The sequence below is a fragment of the Sinocyclocheilus rhinocerous genome, unplaced genomic scaffold, assembly GCF_001515625.1.
Source record: "Sinocyclocheilus rhinocerous isolate Xijiao unplaced genomic scaffold, SAMN03320098_v1.1 scaffold1054, whole genome shotgun sequence".
NCBI classification, from domain to species: Eukaryota; Metazoa; Chordata; class Actinopteri; order Cypriniformes; family Cyprinidae; genus Sinocyclocheilus; species Sinocyclocheilus rhinocerous.
Genome location: NW_015654511.1, coordinates 234,596 through 258,578, shown reverse-complemented (window position 1 = coordinate 258,578; position 23,983 = coordinate 234,596). Strand labels below are relative to the sequence as shown.

Below are 23,983 nucleotides of genomic sequence, written 5' to 3'. Positions count from 1 at the left end.
AGCACACCTCGCTTTTCAGAACAATGAGCTTTGTAAAAATTGACGCGTTTCAGAAAGGCGGGGCATAGAGGAGAAACAATAATGTACAGTATGTGGAAAATAATGTGTTTTTCGAACCTTAAACCGCATAAACACATTTCATTACACCAAATACACAAAATAATGTTCTTTTTAGCAACATCATATGACCCCTTTAAAATAAAGCGTTACCGTCTGCAAGTTCTTATATCTTTGACACTCAATGCATTTGAGGCTGACTATGTTTGTGATGTACAGAACATGAATTACTCATCATTACTTGCAGAAAGTAGACATGATATATTAGCATGCGGCCATTTGTCCTGTGGCTTTGTCCCGTTGTGTGAAGCTGGAATTTTCTTCAGCACGAGTAAATGTTGAACTGAAGAACCTGTGCTGACATGCTTTCAATCCACACAAGCACTTGTCAGCTTGTTTAATCCCATCTGTTCATTCCTGTTAGTCTCTCCTTTCTCTCTTGCTCGTGTCCTCTTATCACGAGCCTTCATGCTGTAGGACTTTAGTGCGAGACTGAGCCAAACTCTTTATTAGTTGTCAAACAAAACGCAACTTTGAGTTCTGCTAGCAGGCTTTCTGCAGAAATCAATCGGCTATTTAGAGATACTTTCATTCCAAATACTATAAGTCCACTGTGTAGCTTATAGTCTCATAGCGCAATAAGCGCATAACAGTCAAGCTTAGAACTTCTGGGTATGAATTCGATTTTGGACTTTTTTTTTGTGCCTTGAGTGTAGTGATTCGTTTTTATATGTGCTATCTAGACAAACCTTTATATGGTATAAGAAATAAAGAAAATAGATGATTTATTGCAGTTCAGAAGCTTTTTCTAGTTTTTCTAGTGTTATGTCAACAATATTTCCTTTAAGTGAACCGTTTAAGTGAAGTTTGCATGTTTTTACCATATTTTTGTATATCCTGATACCACTGCATTTCAATAGAAATCTCCCCTTCTTTGAACAAGAGCTGAGGCTTTTTTATCTTTGATTGTTCTCAAGTGTCTCCTTGTCTTACCAAAAAGTGGTAGCTAATAACAGATCAAATGCAGTTTGTACATGGGAATATTTTTTGTATGTCATGAAATAATTAATACTCATCAATCATACATTAACCACTTGCACTATATATTTTTTGCACTATATTCACTATATGCCTTTTTCTCATTTCATGCAAGGTCAAACTGAATAATTGTAGAATTAATCTCTTAAACCTAATTAAACGCAAAAAGAACCAGTAACACTGATGGATTCATGAGTAAGATTATTTACGTGATGTAGTCATGAATTACAGAAATACAATAATAGCAGAATTGGTGACCATATTAAATAATCACCTGACCTACTTTGGTGAAAAAGCTATCACAATTTGATTAACAACATTACACCGCTGACATTTCAAAAGAAATGTCTTACATTGGGGGGCTTAATGAAATGTCACAAAAATATGAGTATGGATACTGGAGAGCTACCTAACAGTTATGGCTGTATAACTGCAATTAGCCTCAGGAAAGATTTCATAAGTGTTCAAAAAATCAGTTTGCTGCTGCATTTTAAAAATGATTCAGAAATTTAAAAAAAGAATAACTATAAAAATGAGCATATCGCTGCATGCTTTAGCTAATGGTTGAACTTGTATGATTACATGTTCATTAAAACTGGAAGGTCCACAAGGGCTAATTTTTTGCAAGTGAGTCGTTTTGCAGGTTACTGTAGGCTAATTAACTGCATTATTTCCCCCCACCCAAACAGACCTTAGTTGAGGCAAACGGCATATTTATTTTTGGTTAATGACGTTGAGGCAGTGAGGGATAAATGTACAGTCTGTTCAATAGATTGTACTTTTGTGATCTGGGTGTTGATCATCAGTCAAGTAAAGCTATCCATTCTCACACTAATTATGAAAATAGGCAAAGCTACTCAACACGGTATTTGTCATTGTGAGCTGAATGGAAGTAATCCTTTATGGTCAGGAATGCATTCATATGTGTGACATCAACATTAGAGGATAATATAGGAGCTATTATACGGTATAATGTAAACTGTTAGACATCCTGACATGATAAAGAACACGATTTTGTCATCCCATGGACTCCTGAATGGGTTACACTTTATTTTAATAGTCCACTTTAGACATTCTACTAGCTATAAGTAACTTTGCAACTACATGCAGTCAACATGCAGTCATTAGAGTATTAGTAGACTGTCTGCTTAAAATCTGCTAACACTTTATTTTGATGACATTCTACTGATACGGTATAATGTAAACTGTTAGACATCCTGACATGATAAAGAACACGATTTTGTCATCCCAGGGACTCCTGAATGGGTTACACTTTATTTTAATAGTCCACTTTAGACATTCTACTTGCTATAAGTAACTTTGCAACTACATGTCAACATGCAGTCATTAGAGTATTAGTAGACTGTCTGCTTAAAATCTGCTAACACTTTATTTTGATGACATTCTACTTTCTATTAGTACTTTGCAAGTACTTGTCAACTTATTCTACCAATCCTAACCGTAACCCTAACCTAACAGTCTACTAATACTCTAATGAGAGTGAGAGTTCGTTGACATTTAGTTGCAAAGTTAATTATAGTTTGTAGAATGTGTAAAGCGGACTAGCAATATAAATTGTAACCCAAGAATCGTATAAACCCCACATGAAATAATATAATTTTCCAGTTTTTGCATCTTCCAGTAGATGTCACAGTTTTACATCTTATTACCCACGGTTCAGTGTCACATTGCATCTCTCATGACTGTGATCCCTGCACTGACAGAATGCTTTAAAGTTATTTATGTCATTCGAGGCAAATGAAAAATAAAAATAAGACCAGACATAAACTGGTGTCTGACGCTGATGGCTATTGCAGTCCATATGGACATTTATTTTTATGAATGCCGACCAATTTTTTTCCCATAACAGCCTGCATCATTCTGTCTTACAATTAAATGATCTACAAATACACATTTGTCCCTTGCAAGCCACTCATGGTAAAATGCATGGAGCACACTGATGCATCTCCATCACACTTGACATTGACAAGTGCTCTTTTTGCTTAGACGAGGATTAATATTGCTGTCCACTCTTGCATTGCACACCAGCTCTATGCTCAAACACAAGCACAAACACGCCTATATTGACAGAACATGTGCCAAGGACAAACACAGCCCTGTTAATAATATGGCGGAGGATCTTTAAGAAAGCCATTAAGTGAAAGTGACGTGACATGTGGCCAAGTATGGTGACCCACCATACCATTAAGTGTCACAACATAGCCCTTGATCTTTAAAATCAATAAAAAGAAACATTACAGAAAGCAATTTTGCACTTGTTGAGCTAAACAAAAATGCCAGTGCTTTTATGGTTCTGTGCCGTCTTGTTTTACTCTAATACTGTGAGCAGACAGACCAGCAAGAGGTCCGGTAGTAAACTTTCTCTTCTGCTTGAGTATGAGACATAAAATAGCAGCATCTACCCATAATGCACAGCAAATCCCACCAGCTTTTCAAATGCTTTAGATGAATCAGCTTCTTGTAGGAATCAACCGCTTTGCAAAAACAGAAAAGGCAACATTGGATAAAAGATATCATGCATTCAGTCCAACTCCACTGGGAAGTACATGAGAGTTATCAGTCATGTTGGAACGTAAGTTTTGTATGGGGTCAACTGATGCAGCGATAAAAGAAAATCAGCCAGAATTATATTGAAATACTTTAAAACCTCATTCTATCCAGAATCAGACTCATGAAGAAGTTTCTGTCAGCATTATTATGTACTGAGCATACAGTATGTTAGACACACAAAGAAATCTAAAGCAGGTTAACATAAACATTTAACAATAAATCTTTCATTATTAGACTTTAGAAATTAGACACATTAGAAACAAATTTCTCTCCACCAAAACCCCCAGACCAGTTGGTAACGTGCTTCTGTCACAGGGAAATGCTCATTCAACCCAAGACATTTTGTATTCTGCCAGCATTGTAATTTGTATTTTTAAGCCAGTATATTGCATTTTTAATCCAAACATAAAAAAAAAAAAAGTTTCAGAACAAACTTTACTTTGCCATTTTTGCTGGAAAACTGATAAAGAGATGGCCCAGGCCTGGATGTGATTTTGTTGTTTTGTGCCACAGGTTTGCTGTCACTGAACTCTGCGCTGGATTTTGAGCTCTGCCGCGAGTATTACCTGTCAGTGGAGGGAGCAAGGGGTAAACCATTGCTCAGTGATATTGCCACGGTTATCATCAATATCACAGACGTCAACGACAACCCGCCTGTCTTTAACCGCAGTAGCTACAGTAGCGTGATTGCAGAGGACATATCACCTGGGGACATGGTTCTGCAGGTATTACGCTTTCCCGTAACTGTCACTGAACATCCAATGATAAAACTTTTCAAAATAAGGCTAAAGCTGACTGTGTTATTCCTGAAAGTGCTCTACAACATATCGTTTTCTTAGTTTTTCAATTAAAAAAAAAAAACCTTAAACATATCAAGATACATTGCATATTAAGATATTAATATACAGATATCAAGAGGTATATATTAAGGGAATATATCTTAAATTAAGTAAAATTTTCTTCACATCAGAATTTTATTTTTTTTCTTGTTTAAAGCATAAACCCCATTAAATAAATAAATACAGAGTTGGGGGGGGATTATGCCCTCCGTTCTCTTTCTGAATTCTGTGTCATGGAAATCAGACAAAAAAAGTAATTTTTATGAAAAGAAGTTGCAGTATCTATACACAACTTGTAAACAAACAAACAAACAATCAAGAAACAAATAAATACAGTGTTAAATATTATTCACTGTATATGCAATTTATATGCAAATACTATTTATTAATATTTTCTTTGTTTTAATCATTTTATTATGTGTTTTTGTCATTTTTATTATTTTAAAAAAATATATATTTCTATTTAGCTTTAATTAATTTTATTTAGTTTTAGTAATTTTAGCACTTAAAATTATTTCAGTTAGCTGCCAAGGCAACATTTCTAATTTTCGTACATATTTAAAAATGTATCAAATATTCGTATTTCATTTGATTTCAGCTTTGATTCAAAAAACATTTTAAATAGTTTTACTTTTAGTTAAAACTAGATGTATCATGTTTTAAAAATAGATATTTAATGGAAAACAACAAAACTACTATGATTTTTAATGTGCCGTTTCTGGACTGTTATCATATCGCCTTTGACTTCAAATGTAAGCTGTCTCAGACTTTCTCCATAATGCATTCTATGAAGCAAATTAAAGCCAGCTGTTGTCAGTTTGGTGACTGGAATGAGGCAAGCTATTGTGGCAGCTGTCGAGGGAATGAATTACTGCATCTGTCACTTAAGCAATCAGAAAAACATTTTGAATGGAGCAATCAGCTAATGGTGATTGAATATGAGCACTCACAGTCAGCTCAGCTATTCGTTGTGACATTAGCTGTGTCTGATGCAGACCGCTAGATTAGAAGAATCTGCAGTAATCCGGAGCTTTAAAGCTTTGTTTAATACCACTCAGGTGTGCTCATCTTCCTTTCACTAACTGTGCATCTGTCTCAGGTAAGAGCCATCGACCTTGATGGGCCTCCAAATAACTTCATCATCTACTCTATTGTGAGCGGTGATCCAAAGCAGCAGTTCGGCATCGATCCTCACACCGGCCACATAACTGTGCGCTCCATGCTGGACAGGGAAGAGGTGAGTTTCACTTCGCCGCCCAGAACACGCACTCACTTGTTTTATCAGGGATTTAGTTGTATCTGTTGAATCCTCTGATCACATTTTAATCACTACTGTGCATATTTGACTGCTGTTATTGAACAATGGTACCATGATGTTCATATCTTCATAATCCTGCTGACACGGCCCCTCGCCTTTCAGATAACGCACTACTCATTAACCATGCAAGCTGCCGATGAAGGCGATCCCCCTTTATCCTCCGCCGTCCAGGTGACAGTGACCGTATCTGACGTCAACGACAGCCCACCGATGTTCTCGCAGATCAATCACAGCCTCGTCCTTCAGGTAAAAACAAACGCTTCGTCCAAAACCTACCTTTGTGCCTCCCTGCCAAGTTAGTCAATGATTTCGCTTTCTTCAGACAGACAGCTTCAGACGGCACCGAAATATCACACCTGACGATCTAGAACAAATTCACATGAGCTTTGGAGATAGCCAAGCAAATATTTTTTATGATTACAATGGTTATTTCACGGTAGAAATGAAAGAATATGTTAAAAATGGATATTTGCTTCTTGCCGATCCATCAGACACAAGGTTCAACCAACCAATTTTCACTCAGTTGCTAGTCAATTTCACAATTACAAACAAAATGCTAGTAACACGTTGAATTAAACATGAGATTTTGAAGTAGAAAGAATGAAATAGGATTTTCTTGTAAAATGAAATCCAGTAGTCTTTGTTTTATTTATAACTTAAAAAAAAAAAAAATTATTAAAACACTTGGTAACACTTCACTTAAAGCCTTTATATATAATGCACTATAAAATAGTTTTAATGGTTTTAATGCATTAATTATGTCCTGTAATGCACCTTATAATGCATTATATGATTTATATGATAATACATTATAATACCTTTGTATTCATTGTTACACCGTTAGAAAGCATAATGCATTAAAACACATTGCAAAAAAACCTTCAAATATTATAATGCATTTTAATTTTGGTTACAGGTATTTATGAAAAAATATAATGCATTACAATGTACATTATGAATACCTTTATAATGCATTATCTAATGTCCGTCCTGTGCACTGAACGCTCTCTCCTCCACATCATGAGTAGACACGCCCCTTACTGCTGATTGGCTACAAGTTTGTTTTGCTACTTGCTAATCAGTTTTCTAAAGCTTTTTTGAAAAATCGCTTACCCCACCTTTAAGTAAAGTGTGTGACCCCTTTTTTATCAGTGTAGAAATTTTTAATTCTAAATTTTTCCCCCAATGCACTGAATCACTAGCATGGGATTGTGGGACATCAAAGGTGACACAGCTGTCATCTCATTTGTGCTCTAAGCTGCACATGAGCACACGGGAAGCCAAGAGTTCAGGATAAAGAGTCAATCAGCCATGTATAATATAGTATTTTTTTTCTACAACAGTGTTCGGACTCTCTGTTTACCCCTTCAGAGTCAGCCGGATCCATTGCTTCTAATTATAGGGTCAACTCTGCTGACTTGGAAATATTTTTCACACCCCATTTACCACCACCCAAGGTGTCTGTGTTTGCAGAGTGCAGCAGCTATTTGGCACCATGTAGGTGGTCAGTAACAATTAGGCTCATCTCTGCCAGCTGAGCACTCTGTTTCAATTACCTGTTCCAGTTGTTCCAGCTCGAAGGAAAACGAGGAGCACATATCAGTCCAATCGGTAGCACTTTGTTGACAAATGCAGAAGGAGTGATAAAAATCACCGTCTGTTCTTGCTGTTTTCATTTCGACAGAATTGGGCTGTTTCTTCAAGCTTAGATTTGTTTGCACAGAAGAATCTGGCATTGAAAATGAGTACCGTGACAGAAATACGCTATTGATTTAAAAAACAGCAAGAAACCTACAAACATCAGGGCGGATTGATCATGATTATTATTTTCCAGCCATTTCTTTCTGGTCGCCATGATATATTCTGTTGCCAGAGCAGTAGAATTCAATAAAACTCAGATGAGTGAACTCTAGAATCACCTGCATTCTAATCAAAATAAAGAACACATTTATGCTATTTGTTCATCTACTTTCAAGAAAGGACACCTACAACTTTCCTAAAAGTCAGACGGTATTTTCCAAACATGTGTGGCTTGATTAATGGTGTTTTTCTGGACACAGGAAGGGGAGGCTGTGGGCAGTGGAATTCTGCAGCTGCTGGTAACAGACAGAGATACGCCTCAGAACGGCCCTCCATTCTCATTCCGTTATGTTATGTTATGTTATGTTATGTTATATTGTAAATACACATTTCAGTAGGTTGCAAAATTCTAGGTTCAGGATCTAGGATTCTAGGATCTATTTATTTGTCTGTCTCTGTGTATAATCTACAGTATTTGACCTTCAAGACTTTAAGTTTTCAGACAAGGTGTTGTTAACCCAACTTTGAAATTGGTCTTGACAAACTTTCCTTGAATTTCAATGTAACATTTAATTTTGTTAAATTTTTGTTGATTTTAAGTTTTAAATAAATTATACATTTTCTACTTATGCTTCCTTTAACTCAAATTTGAATTGGAATTCCGAATCATGTTTGTTACCTCAGTTTAAATTCAAAACTTGCATTGGAAGTTGACATGTATTCTCAATTAAATTATAAAGCGCACACGACCCTGAGCACCATTCATTGTCATTGTATAGAAAAGAATATTATGAACATTTTTCAAAACGTCTTCCACAGAAGAAAAACAAAAAGTCATACGGGTTTGGAACCACAATAGAGTGAATAAATGATGACAGAATCTTTCATTTTTATGTGAACTATACCTTCAAATGGAATATGGCATGTATGGGACAATACGACCTGACCTAAACTTGATTGTTATCTGTGGACCAGTGATTCTACCACACCGCCTTAAATTATTTAAAGCAACTCTTCAAAGGTCAGTGTATTGTTCACACGTCGCAATGTTTTTTTCACACATCACATAAATATCATCTCCACAGGTCACTGACAGCGGCCACCCTCCTCTGTCCTCAATATGCGTGGTGAAAATCAACATCACAGAGCAGAGCCGATATCCACCCACTGTGACTTCGGTCCAATCGGTAGCACAAATACAGACAGAGTGATAAAAATCACCATCTGTTCTTGCTGTGTTTTCATTTCGACAGAATTGGGCTGTTTCTTCAAGCTTAGATTTGTTTGCACAGAAGAATCTGGCATTGAAAACGAGTCCCGTGACAGAAATCCGCTATCGATTTGAAAAACGGCAAGAAACATCAGGGTGGATTGATTATTTTTATTCTTTTCCAGCAATTTCTCTCTGTTCGCCATGATACATTCTGTTGCCAGAGCAGTAGAACACAATAAAACTCAGAGGAGTTTTATCTTTAAAAATAAAGAACACATTTTTGTTAATTGTTCATCTACTTTCGAGAAAGGACAGCTACAACTTTTCTAAAAGTCGGTATTTTCCAAGCATGTGTGGCTTGATTAATGGTGTTTTTCTGGACACAGGAATGGGAAGCCGGGGGCAGTGGAATTCTGCAGCTGCTGGTAACAGACAGAGATACGCCTCAGAACGGCCCTCCATTCTCATTCCATATTGTCTCGGGAAATGAGGACAGGAGCTTTCACATTGACCAAGGAGGACTGCTGTCCGTATCCTCCCCGCTGAGGAGGAGTGGCAAGCCTCAGCATCTGCTAAAAATCCAGGTGAAAGATTTCATTCATTTATTTCAGTTACGAGTGCAATGCATGTTTATATGTTTGTTTCGAGAATTAAAGTGGTAGTTCACACAAAAATGAAAGACTGTCATCATTTACCCATCCTCATGTTGTCTTAAAGCCATAGGACTTTCTTTCTGCTGGAAAACTCAGATTTATTTTTTTTAATGGTGCTCCTTTCTCCTATGATGAAAGTGAACAAGGATGGGTGTTGACAAAAATTGTCCAAAAAACACAGTGAAACTACCATAAAATAAAAATATGTTATAGGATATTCCAAGCCTTCAGAAGTCCTTTATTTATTTATCAATTATATAAATTGGTCTTGACAAACTTTCCTTGAATTTCAATGTAACATTTAATTTTGTTAAATTTTTGTTGATTTTAAGTTTTAAATAAATTATACATTTTCTACTTATGCTTCCTTTAACTCAAATTTGAATTGGAATTCCGAATCATGTTTGTTACCTCAATTTAAATTCAAAACTTGCATTGGAAGTTGACATGTATTCTCAATTAAATTATAAAGCGCACACGACCCTGAGCACCATTCATTGTCATTGTATAGAAAAGAGTATTATGAACATTTTTCAAAACGTCTTCCACAGAAGAAAAACAAAAAGTCATACGGGTTTGGAACCACAATAGAGTGAATAAATGATGACAGAATCTTTCATTTTTATGTGAACTATACCTTCAAATGGAATATGGCATGTATGGGACAATACGACCTGACCTAAACTTGATTGTTATCTGTGGACCAGTGATTCTACCACACCGCCTTAAATTATTTAAAGCAACTCTTCAAAGGTCAGTGTATTGTTCACACGTCGCAATGTTTTTTTCACACATCACATAAATATCATCTCCACAGGTCACTGACAGCGGCCACCCTCCTCTGTCCTCAATATGCGTGGTGAAAATCAACATCACAGAGCAGAGCCGATATCCACCCACTGTGACTCCGCTAGAGGTTTTCATCACCACCGCTGGTGGGGTGTTCTCGAAACGTGTCATCGGCAAGCTGCACGCCACGGACCAAGATCCCCAAGATGTCCTATCTTACAAACTGGTTTCTGATGGCCTGGACCAAGGCCTGTTCTCTGTGGACGCAGTGGATGGAAAGATCGTGGTGGAGAAGAACCTGGATCCAGGCCTGTACCACTTGAACGTGAGCGTGTCCGATGGGAAATTTAACATCTGGGCGGGAGTGAAGGTCCATGTTTGGGCTCCCTCTAAACACGATCTGGATCAGGGCTTCACGTTGCAGTTGGCTGGACTTTCGGCGGAAGAGTTCGTGTCCGATCACTGGAGAGGCCTCCAGCGCAGCCTGGGCTTGGAGCTAAACATCCCCAGACAAGCGCTGCGCATTGCCAGCTTGCAACAGCAGCCAAACTCCATCAACATGGAGGTCCTTCTGGTCCGGAGAGCTCAGGACGGCTCCGTCCAGCCCGTGTCTGCTCAGCGCCTCACTGGGGTCCTTTCAACTGTAGAAGATACGCTGGGTTTGAACGTCTTGAGACTGAAGCATGATGGTTGTGTGGGCGCTGGTTGCCCACCTCGGGGTTGCAGGAACACTGTAGTGATGAGGCAGGGGAGAATGAGTAACTACGCCACCGCACGGGCGAACTTCATCACCCCGCAGCACAGCTGGGAGAGCGTGTGTTCCTGCAATGGTAGGCAATGAGACCACCAGCGTCTTATTCTGCATTCCACTGAGGATTTAGACAAAACTGGAGGCCTTGAATGTCATCTCGCTTCTCATTTAGTTGCAACTTTATTTTGACTGCTCTGGGTTTGCTTTAAAGGGACAGTTCACCATATAATAAATGCACCCTCATGTCATTGTCAAGGGAACACAAAAGGAGATGTTTCACAGAAATTTCAAGCTGCACAAGTGACCAGGGGCTTTTAAGCTCCAGTAATGACAAAAAACAATAGTCTATATCAATGGTTCTCAAACAGGTTCCCAGGGCCCTCAAGATGACTTAAAATGTTAAAATATAAAATAAGACTAAACGAGCTCTAAAATAAGCTAAACAATTAAAAATCAAGACACTTTCAATAAGTTTTTGTCTTTGACAAACTAGGATTCTCATGGCTCGTTCCCACCTCATTTAATAGTGTAAATTCTAGACCTAGAAAAGTAAATTAATAATTAAATTAAATTAAATTAAATCTTTAAATGCAATGGGTATTTATAATGGTTTTATAATGTATATAGGTTTTTATAGTTATGCTGTGAGTAAAAATGTTTTTTTTTTTCCAAAATGATCCAGTAAATAACAAATGACATGGAAAAGTCATGGGGCGTTTGAATATTGTTGTAGTCAATGGGGGCCTTGGAGTCAAAAAGGTTGAGAACTATTGGGTCTATATGACTTTATTATCATTATACTCCAATGTGTCTGAAGTTACATGATCAGAAAAAAGTTGCTATACACACAATTGTCCCTTCTTTAATCTCTTTTGCTATTATTGTTCATATTTAAACTTGAGACATGCAAGAACCAATGGCATTTGGCATCATCAAATCTAGTTGATGCCTTGTGGCGCCTTACATTTAAATGCATGGAAACATGAATTCGATTTGAGAGCTATGCCAGAGGGAAAGATATTCAAAGAATAATGATTTTAATTTCAGTCTGTTGCGTACATACACTAGGAGCACACACATACTGTAGTATTTACAGGTTGATAGTGTAAATGTACTTTTATTTTTGTTATTTTTAGAGCTTGAAGGCTCCTGATCACCATTTGCTTTCATTTTCTGGTAAAAAGCAGTTTAAGAGTTTTTCAAAATATCTTATTTTGTTTTGCACGTACACTACTGTTCAAAAGTTTGTAGATGGAAAGATTTTTTTTCATTCTTTTGAAAGAATTCTTATATGCTCACAAAGGCTGCATTTATTTAATCAAAAATACAGTCAAACATTAATATTGTGAAATATTATTACAATTTAAAATAACCGTTTTCTGTTTGAATATATTTTAAAATGTAATTTATTCTTGCGATGCAAAACTGAATTTTCACATTTTGCCAAATGTATTTATGCTTCCTGCGTTGCAGAATCTGCTGTGAGATTTGACGGCAAGGGTTATCTGAAATACCTCTATCAAATGGAAGAGAGCAAAGAAAACTTCCATCTGTCCCTTCGACTCAAGACGTCTGCAGCAGAGGGCACAGTGATGTCCTCCAATGCCTCTGACTGGGGAAAATTAGAGGTACGACATTTTTCAAACACACTGACAAAAGCGTCTTTAGCTTATTCTTTTGTCGTGCACAAAAAGCTTACTTTGTGTGAATTGCTGTAGGTAAAAAAAATCTAAAATACAAAAAGCCCCTGCCATCCAGATCACAATAGAACGATCACAGGAAACTTCACTCCACCCCATGACAAATACAATGTCCAAATGTTTGCAGTAGAAGCTCGTTTGTTCTCGACTAACTGCGCATTAAACGCATTAATATTCAGGAGCACATTCCAGAAGGGATTGAAACAGCTTGTGATGTGGATTTCAGCCCACCCTTTGAGCACATCAGTAATAAATCAACCTGTATTTCTCAAATGAGTGTTATGATGAATCCATGGCTGACTGCTCTCCTTCTTTGACTCAGAGGCGCAGTGAGGACTCTTTGAGTATTTGTTTATTTAAACGGCCTAATGCAGCTTTGAAGCTTCAGCTAGAGGAAGTCTTTAAGGTACTGCACAAAAGAAAAATGCACTGAAAAGTGCATTCATGTTCTATACATTGTGAGTACGATAAAGACTTGAAACGCCGACCTCTGCTTCAAAATCATATGACATCTCTCCTGGAGGACACCTCATCTAGGCACCATAATTGAATATTCAAAAAATGGCTTGCAACATCAAAAGTGCACTCTCCTTTTTTTCCAAAGCTTTACCTCTGGGTTTTGAAACTTGGCAAGCTGGACCATTTCATTGTTGCAGAGGGGCTTCAAAAGGAATTGTTAAACATGGTCATCCAAGAAATCTTCAGGGCATTGATCTTCACACGTTGCAAAGATATACATGACATAATTTATGTGTCTTTCTGGAGAATTAACATTCTGGCGATCCTCAGCAAATTCCTATCAGTTCATGTCTTATCAGTCTTTTAATTTGAGAGGAGCGACAGCTCGTGCTGTGAAAACTTGTCAAATTTGAATCAACTGCTAAGCTAGTACTTTCTTTCAGTTTTCTTACCTTTTAAGTAATTACTTTCAAATGGAAATCGAGCCTATTTGAGCAAAGCCACATGTGACAAGAAAGGAAGAAAAGGTGACTTGTCAGTTGAGCAGCTGTAGCATTTATGAATACTGACAGCTGCGATCTATCTAACATTATTAAGAGAAATGAGATCTGTGGCGGGATAGATACGCTGGAACTGATACCCTTTAATGCAGTGAGGAGTCCGTCCGAGCATGGGGGCACTGATCGCAATAATTAGGTTTTTCTTCTCACTGGACTCACATCGGGAGGTCTGTTATGAAACCTACCAGCATTGTAAGACATCGCAGACACGATTCTGATGCCAAGAGTCTTCCCAACAGCATGGTATAAAATGATTCATCTAAGATCCACCATTTTGGCCAAATTCTAATGCAACATTTTATCCAAGAGGGTAGATAGAATGAATGGTATATATATATAAAGTTTGGGGGCAGTAAGTATTTTTAAATAAAAAAAAAAAAAAGAAATTAATGCTTTTATTCAGCAAGGATTGATTACATCGGTCATAAGTGACAGTAAAGACATTTATAATGTTACAAAAGATTTCGGTTACACTTTATTTCGATAGTCCACTTTAGACATTCTATTAACTATAAGTAACTTTGTAACTACATGTCAACTACATGTCAACTAATTCTCATTAATTTGCAACTACATGTCTACTAACTCTCAGAGTAGACTGTTAGGGTAGGTTTAGGGTTAGTAGAATAAGTTGACAAAGAAAGTGTTAGAAGATATTAAGCAGACAGTCTACTAATATTCTACTAACTGCTAGTTGACATGTAGTTGCAAAGTTACTGTTACTGTTAAAGTTACTGTTAATAGAATGTCTAAAGTGGACTATCGAAATAAAGTGTTACCAAGATTTCTATTTCAAATAAGTGCTGTTTCTATTACTTTCTATTTGTCAAAGAATGACTGTAAATAAATAAATATGTTAAGCAGCATAACTGTTTTCAACACTGATAATAATAATAATAAATGTTTCTTGAAAATCAGCATATTATAATGACTTCTGAAGGATCATGTGACACTGAAGACTGGAGTAATGATGCTGAAAATTCAGCTTTGATCACAGGAATAAATTATGTTTGAAAATATATTAAAATAGAAAACAGTTATTTTAAATTGTAATAATATTTTACAATATTACTGTTTTACTGTATTTTTTTGGAGATGTCTTAAAAACATTTAAAAATCTTACTAACCCCAAACTAGTATAAATACATTCATACAAAATCATCTGAGTCATTCGCTACTAAAAAGTATCAATAAAAATATTTATTCTAGTAATCCAGCGGCTATCAACCCTGTTCCTGTTTACATCACATGCTATTTGTGCATGTGGAGCTGCTGCCTTCTTGAATAGCATGCTACCTATATGAATCCAGTGGACAATAAAGCAGAAACAGAGCTTTCATCCAATCATTCATTGAGGGATAATAACAATAATCAAGTGAGGGATAATAGTCAGGCGGTCATGGCCAACAGGCATGTATATAGGATGATCAGGACATTTTTATTATCCATAAATGGTGTATTTTGCTAAAACGACCAGCGCAATATATGTACATTATCTCACTTATTACACAGCTGCTTGCCAAATAAATTAATGCACATTGATGTGAGTCGAAATGATTTTTATTTGGCCACAGAATGCCACGACAAATATTCCAGAAAACTGTGTATTGATGATGAATATTAGTTAGTTTAACCATATCAACAAAACAGAATTTAATTTTTGTCATCATACTCTGCAGTTTGCCGACCAGCGCAATATACTGTACATTATCTCACTTATTACACAGCTGCTTGCCAAATAAATTAATGCACATTGATGTGAGTCGAAATGATTTTTATTTGGCCACAGAATGCCACGACTGACCGATGAAGATCAAATATTCCAGAAAACTGTGTATTGATGATGAATATTAGTTAGTTTAACCATATCAACAAAACAGAATTAAATTTTTGTCATCATACTCTGCAGTCATCATTTCACAAGACAAATAACTGGGCAGGGAATATCACCTCCTTTAAGGATACTCTCCATTGCTTGCTTAACCATAAATGTTTAGCTAGCTGATGTCTTGTTTTCTGATTTACAAGCACAGCGAGATCATGTGCTGTTTTTTTTTTGATGTGGACTCTGGTGGATAAACAATCTTGTTGCCTGTCAAACTCAGCATTGCCCTCAAGGAACCAAAACTCAGCTCGAACATTCTCCCTCATTGAGTTCTCTTGGGAAAAGTTCCTCTTCCTTTTTTGTGCTCATCTCACCACCACCATCGCTGCACACTCAGTTCAGCCCAGCACAGCAAAATCAAACAGCAGCTCTGTCTAATGAAAGCAAATGAGCAAAACCCATGGGCTGACTGGTATCAGATCAGAGCAAAAGGCTCTGTGCTTCGCTTCTCACATCGCAAAACTCTCTGAAGATTCTGCCGCAGCAATTAAGAGGCTGGTGTGAAGGAGATGATTGTTAATAATGCATACTCTCAGTATCAGTGTAATACTTTCAAATGTGAAGTGCACACACACACTAGCTATGTTTTTTTTTTTAATGCACAGAACAGGAAACTAATACATGCATATGTGAGTGATCCATTATTTGAGGGTGGATCGCTGAGGAGGCATAATGTCAGTGTCTGTTTGAATGCTTTGCAGCACAAAGTTGTTGGTGCGATTGAAGGAGAAGTAACCACGTTCTCCCGCGAGCTCTGTCATTCACAACTACCTTTAGCGCACACAAAGGGCTACTTATCTCCCACAGAGCGAGTGCAGAGAGCACACGCTTCCAGCTGTGCAAAAACACAACCTATCTAACCTACTCCAGCAAGAGCTTCGCTGGCTCTTCAGCAACCTGGGCACAGTCCGTAAATATGTGACGTCAGGTTAAAGCTAATAAGTGTATAGCCTACTTTTGTTTTCATGTTTTTTTAATATTTGCCAGACTGAAGATGTTTTTCTGGGTCAATGACGTGATGCTCATTTTTCTTTAGTCTTTTCAAAAATACATTCAATATGAAATTCATACATGCATTGACATGACTATGTCTCTTCTGTGATGATCATGCCTTAAATTTTATGCTCTACTACAAACATAGACATTGTTTATTTTGTCTAAGGCCTTAAAGTTGGCCGAAACATCACTGTTTATAAATAAAGTCAAGTGTATGTTTGTAGAGTGAGTGTTGAACTTTTCTTCTGAAGTTTGAAATTCAGATTTTATGGAGTTGAACCACCTCTGCAACTTGTGTGTATTTTACAGCTTTGTTAAGAATATGTTAATTTGTTGAAGTAGTTCGACCATAGACTGTAAAAAAAAAAGGACGACACGTCTCCAAGTCCTTTCACTGTACAAAAGTGAAGCCAAAACATCCCAGCATCTTGCGAAAATTATGTCATTTGGAGCCTAAGTCGGTGCAGTAGTGATTCATTTGGAGCCTGACCCCTTGTCCAAATACCCACATTTGCGGTCTTGGCCACTTGAGAGCGCGTGCGCGCGACAGGAACTGCGCAAGACTGTCCCAGGTCTTAAAAACGCTAAAGCGCAGTGCCCTTAACGCACACTAAATCCACACTATCCACACTGCGGAGCGCTATTTGAGGCTTAGTGTATCCCATCATGCATCATGTTGTGGAAATAAATCGTGAGACTTTTTGCCGAGATCTCGCGAGAGGTCACAGAAACCTTCCCAATGTAGCCTATATTAAATATTATTAATAATTAGATAGTAGCTACATATAATTTGGTAGTAAAACAAAGAGCTGCACGCTTTATTGGTGTGAATGAGTAGTGGTGATAATTATTGTGTACAACATTTGCAACTGCTTTTTATAATTTAATTAGAAGCACCGCAAAATTAAATTGTGTCATCTGTTATAGGGACTACCGAACAGACATTTAGAAGTTGATTTTAAAATGCAAAGAATTGAAAATAAAAATAAAGCTCTGTAAACACTTGCATTTTTACAACACCATAAGTGTGTCCTATCAGGTAATGAAAAGTTCTACACACACTCATTTGAACACTTAGACCAAATACAGGAAATGCGTCATACAAGTAGTCAAGTGGTCAAATGCAAAGACCGCAAGTGTGGGTATTTGGACAAGGGGTGAGTCTGCACAATAGTGATTCATATGGAGCCCGATTCAGAGCAGTAGTGATCATGAGCTTGAGCCGCGGTATCAAAGTCCTCATGACTGTGTGTCAAGGTCATGTGACCTTGAAAATGTGACCTTTTTAGGACAAGGCGACGTTAGTTCAGGTTGCAAAATTGCACCCAAAAATATTTTTAATTATTGAATAATTAATTACCTTTTAACATTATAACTTTTTTGATTCAAATCAGAAAATTCTAATTCAAAGTGAAAATATGTTATCGCATTTTTAATGCTTACACCACATGGCATTTGTATAGTCAGTAGATTTAACCTTTTTATTAAGAATATTATAAAAGTTTTTCAAATCCATATGAATTTTTTATTTATTTAAATCCATATGAAAATCCGATACGAATACAAAGAGTTCATTTCTAACTTAAAAAAAAAAAAAGATTTTTCCTGTTCTTATCATGAATACTGTTATTTATCATTGACTCTTTGTGTGTTTATCTAGCTGGTGGACAAGGAGCTGTGGCTCAGATATAGATGTGGCAACATGCTCCCTGCCAGTCTGCATGTGGCCAACCACCCTGTGGCTGATGGCCACTGGCACCACGTCTCTCTGGAGGTCAACGGCTCAACCCTTAGACTCACCATTGATGCCAGCCACTCCAACTCTGTGGTTCTGCCTCAGCCCTGCAGGCTCAGTCAGTCCGGTGGAGCCCTGGTGCTGGCCAACTCCAATCCCAGCACAGATGCAGGGGGACTGGGCTTCACCGGCTGTTTGGAGAGCGTACAGTTCAATGGAGAGGCGGTGAGAGGAGAGGAGGGGATGACAGGAACTGGCCCGCAGACCGGCAGACTCTTTGGGATCTACCAGTGCTGCTCTGATGTGAAGATCTGTGCCAGTAATCCTTGTGAGAATGGAGGCACTTGTGTTGAAGACCCCAGTGGAGGTGGGAAAGCAATGGACACACATTCTTCATTGTTTTACCTACCAATTCATAAAATTTAATCTGCAAATTAGGTCAGCAAATCTGAATGCCATTTGCACAACAGTAGTTTCCCATCTTGCTTGTCTACACCTTGAGTTTTGATATATGGATGATTATAATGCTACATCATTTAATCAACATATGATGAATTACTGCTGCTATGATCACTAGAAAATGTACACAAACATCACTGTAAAATTAAATGCATTTACAAAAAAATCATGTGTAGAAATAATAAAAACAGAAAAGGTTTGTGCTGAAAATAATATTAAAAAAATGAATTGGTGGCACTTTACAATCATTTTAAATTGTTAACGTTAGTTAATGTATACAAAAAAATAAAAACAGAATGTTTAATAAAAAAATAAATTAAATAAAAATATATAATTAAATGATAAAATGATTTTTTATCATTTGAAAAATTTATTTTAAATTAACATGTTAATTAATAAAAAAATTTTTATTGTGAGTTTAAAATTGCATGAACTAAAATGAACTGAACGTGTCTTTTACGTATCTATTACAGTGCTAATGTTGGAAGTAGTTACTGAAAGTGTGCTAAAGTTGTGCAAATCTATTCATTATTTCATCTCTGTTTCATGTTATACAATTGGGAAGTAGGGAATTAATTCTTGAATATTAATCAAGGTACCTTAACAAATTGGTAAGGGACAAGAAACAGAAATGCTGTAGTGTCTTTGGAGTATATAAGCAGCACTACACAGATATGGAAATAAAGCTAGGGAGATAATAATCTCCGCTGTATCTCCATTCAAAAGATTTCTCAATACCCCAGTGTCAGTCTACACTTTCATCTCAGCACAGAGAAGTTCCTATGGAAATGTCGTTGTTATTTTGACCATTTCTCTAAGATGCATTTTTTCCGTCTGTCCTCCAGAGTTTCACTGTAGCTGTCCATTGCCATACTCTGGCTCTCGCTGTGAGAACGGCATCCTGCCGGACGATCCTTGTGCATCCCAGCCATGTGCTAATGGTTTGTGTATGCCAAATAATCAAGGGTACATCTGCAACTGCTCTGCACAAATTGCTGGAAACAGGTGAGACTCACACAGCGAAGCTCTTGAAATCACACATGCATATTTTGTCCTTGGTGAAGGCATTAAGAAGTCGGACTAATTTGCATGAGAATGAATACTCGCCCACACAGGTTGCATGTGTTATGTGCGTTTTCCATTTGCTGTGTGCCTTTGAGTTGACAAATTAAAACATTATTGATTGTCCTCTTTCATATATAACACCAAGCTTGAGCAATATGGTGGCGATAATATACAACATAATATTCTGACCATTTTATGAAAATGATCAAAAATGCTGGAGGTGACTGGCAACTTTTTTTTAAAACGCTGCCAAGGAAAGAGTTAACAGTAGCATTCTGTAATATCAAGATATCTCAGATTAAATAATATGGAATGAATTAAAAAAAGAAAATACTCTTTATTTCTCAAGATAATAAGAGTTGTGGAAACATCCAGATGATAGCTTGATAACATAACTGTTTGCATACATAAAGACAATTTAAAAGAAATGTATCTGATACACTGGACGTTTGGAATGAGGAAGATATTCAAGTTTCCATTGAATGGTAATTCATCTGTGGTATCTGTGACTGAGTGTGAGAATATCTAGATCAGTGTGGCCCACTCACACACTCCTACATTCAGTCAATTGTTCCTTCTCTTTGCAGATGTCAGAATGCATGCACTCCCAATGCATGTCGCGAAGGTTTTGAATGTTCAATTGCGGGAAACTCCATCCACTGTGAGCGCAACACCTCCCCTTCTTATGTGGAAATTGCAGAGATCTGTGCAGGCATACTGGGGCTTGTCCTCCTCGTCGTGGCCTTTGTGTGTTTCCGAAAACACTATGTCAGCCGTAAGAAGCACAAGTCTGGCTGCGTGCAGGATTCCAACGGCTACTTCCCAACGTTGCCTAAAAGCATGATGAAAGAAACTGAGATCAGCTCTCCTATGGAGATCAGCACCCTGATTGGCTTCACATGTGATCTGGATAACAGTCCATTTCGTTCCCTCAAACCTCGTGAACAGCGGGAGCCCGGCGGCCCTCAGGTGGGCTCTCGGTCCCAGAGGCCTCAGGGTCCTGTGATTTGCAGCGTGGCCCCCAATCTACCTCCTCCACCCTCCACCAGCTCTGATAACGACTCTATTATGAAAAACAACTGGGAGCATGACTACGAAGGTGAGTTTTATTTAATAATATTTTCTCCGCTTCTACAGGCACTTCACTTCATTTGGAATTTAGTCACATCATAAAAGACGAAAGGGGTTGCAGGGCAAATAGCTGCGTGTGCAGGTCAATGTAAAAGCAAGTGCAGGTCATATTCAATGATATCTTCTTTCTTTTTTTTTCAGTTTGCTGCAGCACTGAGCACTTTCTCATGTGTTCCTGTTTTGAAAAGCTGTATATCACATTTAAAATTGTGACATAAAATTCTCAAGCACATCTTTAACACTCAAGCATTTCAAAAACAGTTGAGAATTTGTCTACTTTTTCCATTTTAACTTAAATATGACTACTAATTTTTACTAAATTCAAGTAGTCAGCAGGACAGTGTTTACCTAATGCAAAAGACTCAAACACTGTGTCTCTGCTGTTTGTGGCACATCCACAAATGCTTGAGTTGAGTGGATCACCATAAACTGTCAGAACTGTCATTAACAGTGCAAAAAACTGTCATGTCCCACTCGCATAGTGGAAAACTCTGAGCGACACTTTATTAGTTTCATATATTTGGACATATTGGGTATTTTATTGGTTTAATAATAATATTAATGTCACACACCAGTGAGAGGAATTTTCTTCTGCTCTTGCCGTTAGGGATGCACAACACATTGATACCCATATAATTAGCGGATGATAGTGGAGACTTTTATTTTATCAGTATGTCGATATTAGATCGGTGCATATTTTGTGTGTTTAATTGTACATGTTTATTTCCCCTTAACCCTGCTGTCATCTCTCACTTAAAGTAAATCTTTAAATACAGTTCAATAACACGAATCTCATTCTGTACTGTGATTCCTACTTGATTTATCCTTCGTCAAGGACACTTTAAAATGGACAAAAATATTAAGCAACAGAACTCTGTTATTGATAATAATAATAAATGTTTCTTGAGCACCAAAAAGATTTCTGAAGGTCTTGTGACACTCAAGACTGGAATAATGACTGCTGAAAATTCAGCTTTGCATCCCAAATAAATTATATTAAAAACATTTAAATAAAAGTTAAAACAAACATTTTAAATAGTAATAATATTGCACAATATTACTGTTTTCACTGCATTTTTGATCAAATAAATGCAGCCTTAGTGAACTTCTTTAAAAACATAAAAAATCTTACCAACCCCAAACTTTTGACCAGTAGTTTATATCAAGCATTTATTGTTTATCGGCCATAACATGAAAATATAATTTTAATATTGATGCATCACTACTTGTAGTGAAGTGACGTGACATGTGGCCAAGTATGGTGACCCATACTCGGAATTAGTGCTCTGCATTTAACCCATCCAAAGTGCACACACACAGCAGTGAACACACACACACCGTGAACACACACCCGGAGCAGTGGGCAGCCATTTTTTGCTGCGGTGCCCGGGGAGCAGTTGGGGGTTCGGTGCCTTGCTCAAGGGCCCCTCAGTCGTGGTATTGAAGGTGGGAGAGAGCGCTGTACATTCACTCCCCCCACCTACAATCCCTTAGAACACTTGTATAGACTAAGTGCAAGTGAAATCATGTGGTACAACTAGTCGACATAGACCTAACTCATCTACTACTGTCAGAACTACTCAACTAATTTGTGCAACCCCTAGTTGCAAGAAATAAACCATTTCTAATAATAACTCTCATTCACAGTGTATCCTGCTGATCCTGACTACTACGGCCGACCCACGGTTCAAGAGTTCCCACAGTTTGACATTGTGGAAAGCACTTACTCGACGGCTTCCACAGAGTCACGCAGGAACTCTCGTTTCGGAGGCTTCCCTTTCCCGCTGGACCGTGCTGACCGCCGCGCTCCATTACCCCCTTGTTACAGCAATCAGAATTTAGATGACTTCTTGGGGCCGGATGGTCTGCCGCTGCCCAGCTCTCAGTGCCCTAACGAGTACACTGCCATAAGCTACTACCCTACTCAGCACACTTGCAGCCTGGACAACGTCTCCAGCGGCTATAAGAGGCTCAGCGTGCATTTGAGTGTGGCACAGCCTTCCTACGCGGACGGCGATGGATCCACACGGCCTGGATCTACTAGAAGGACGCCTCGCAGTTATGCTGGCTCAGATATGGTGGAGAGTGACTACGGCAGCTGCGAGGAGGTCATGTTCTAAGAGACTGCGGTGGATCAAAGGTACCGTATGAGTGGGGTTATAGAGGGGAAGCTCATCTCGTACATATAGTATATGAAGCTCAACGGCTGAAAGCCACAGAAGCACTATCAGTATTAATAGTCACTTTCAGGGAAAACAAATACATCTGTGTGAAATGCAACGTTCCTCATTGTTTGCCCTTTAGGAATCTGTAGAATTATTGCATGACCTTAAAACGTCTACGGTGTGGTTATAAATTATGTTATTAGTGTTTAGCGATAATGCGACCTCATTTGGTATTGCGAGTTCAATCGCACCCCGTCCAGTTTGGTTGGAAAAAGTATATGTTATTTTCAGCGCATGTGTTAATTGACTGATTGTAGTGTTGCATGTCATTATCAGAATGGAATCCAGCTGTGGGATGGATGATTATTTTTGTAAAACATACGAGCCCATATGTGCTCACCCAAACCAGTGTACTATGAAATTTGATGTTTTCAATCGTCCCATATGGTGTAAACATTTTTCGCGATGCAGGTTATCTAGAAGCACATTTCACTACAGCTAAACAGCAGTATAGAGGTTACGCTGATTTGTACATGCGATTGAAACAGAGGCTGGCTCCCTGCTGTAGCAAAAAAAATTAATAGAGCACAATGTGAAATATAACATGTATGTTTATGAAATATCAAATATAGGTAAGTTGATGTGTCATTGGTTGTTGGGAAATGTACAACTTTTGGACTGTTATGTTAAAGGAATTGTTCACCTCACGCACTCAGGCCTTCCAAGATGTAGTTTGTTTGTTCATCAGAACAGATTTGGAGAAATTTGGCATTATATCACTTGCTCACCAATGGATCCT

General features: G+C 37.7%; 1 protein-coding gene across 1 annotated transcript in view; it reads left to right on the top strand.

Annotated features, from left to right (window-relative positions):
- LOC107717389 (protocadherin Fat 2-like) overlaps nt 1-23,761 on the top strand; it is a 51,839-nt gene extending 28,078 nt beyond the window's left edge. Inside the window, exons 15-24 of the mRNA XM_016524120.1 lie at nt 4,180-4,391; nt 5,605-5,742; nt 5,926-6,069; nt 9,223-9,420; nt 10,307-11,108; nt 12,503-12,657; nt 18,290-18,731; nt 19,669-19,828; nt 20,476-20,987; nt 22,667-23,761. Of these exons, the coding sequence (XP_016379606.1) occupies nt 4,180-4,391; nt 5,605-5,742; nt 5,926-6,069; nt 9,223-9,420; nt 10,307-11,108; nt 12,503-12,657; nt 18,290-18,731; nt 19,669-19,828; nt 20,476-20,987; nt 22,667-23,139 (3,236 nt within the window). The 3' untranslated portion in view covers nt 23,140-23,761. The remainder of the gene's footprint in view (nt 1-4,179; nt 4,392-5,604; nt 5,743-5,925; nt 6,070-9,222; nt 9,421-10,306; nt 11,109-12,502; nt 12,658-18,289; nt 18,732-19,668; nt 19,829-20,475; nt 20,988-22,666) is intronic.
- The last annotated feature ends 222 nt before the right edge of the window (nt 23,762-23,983 follow it).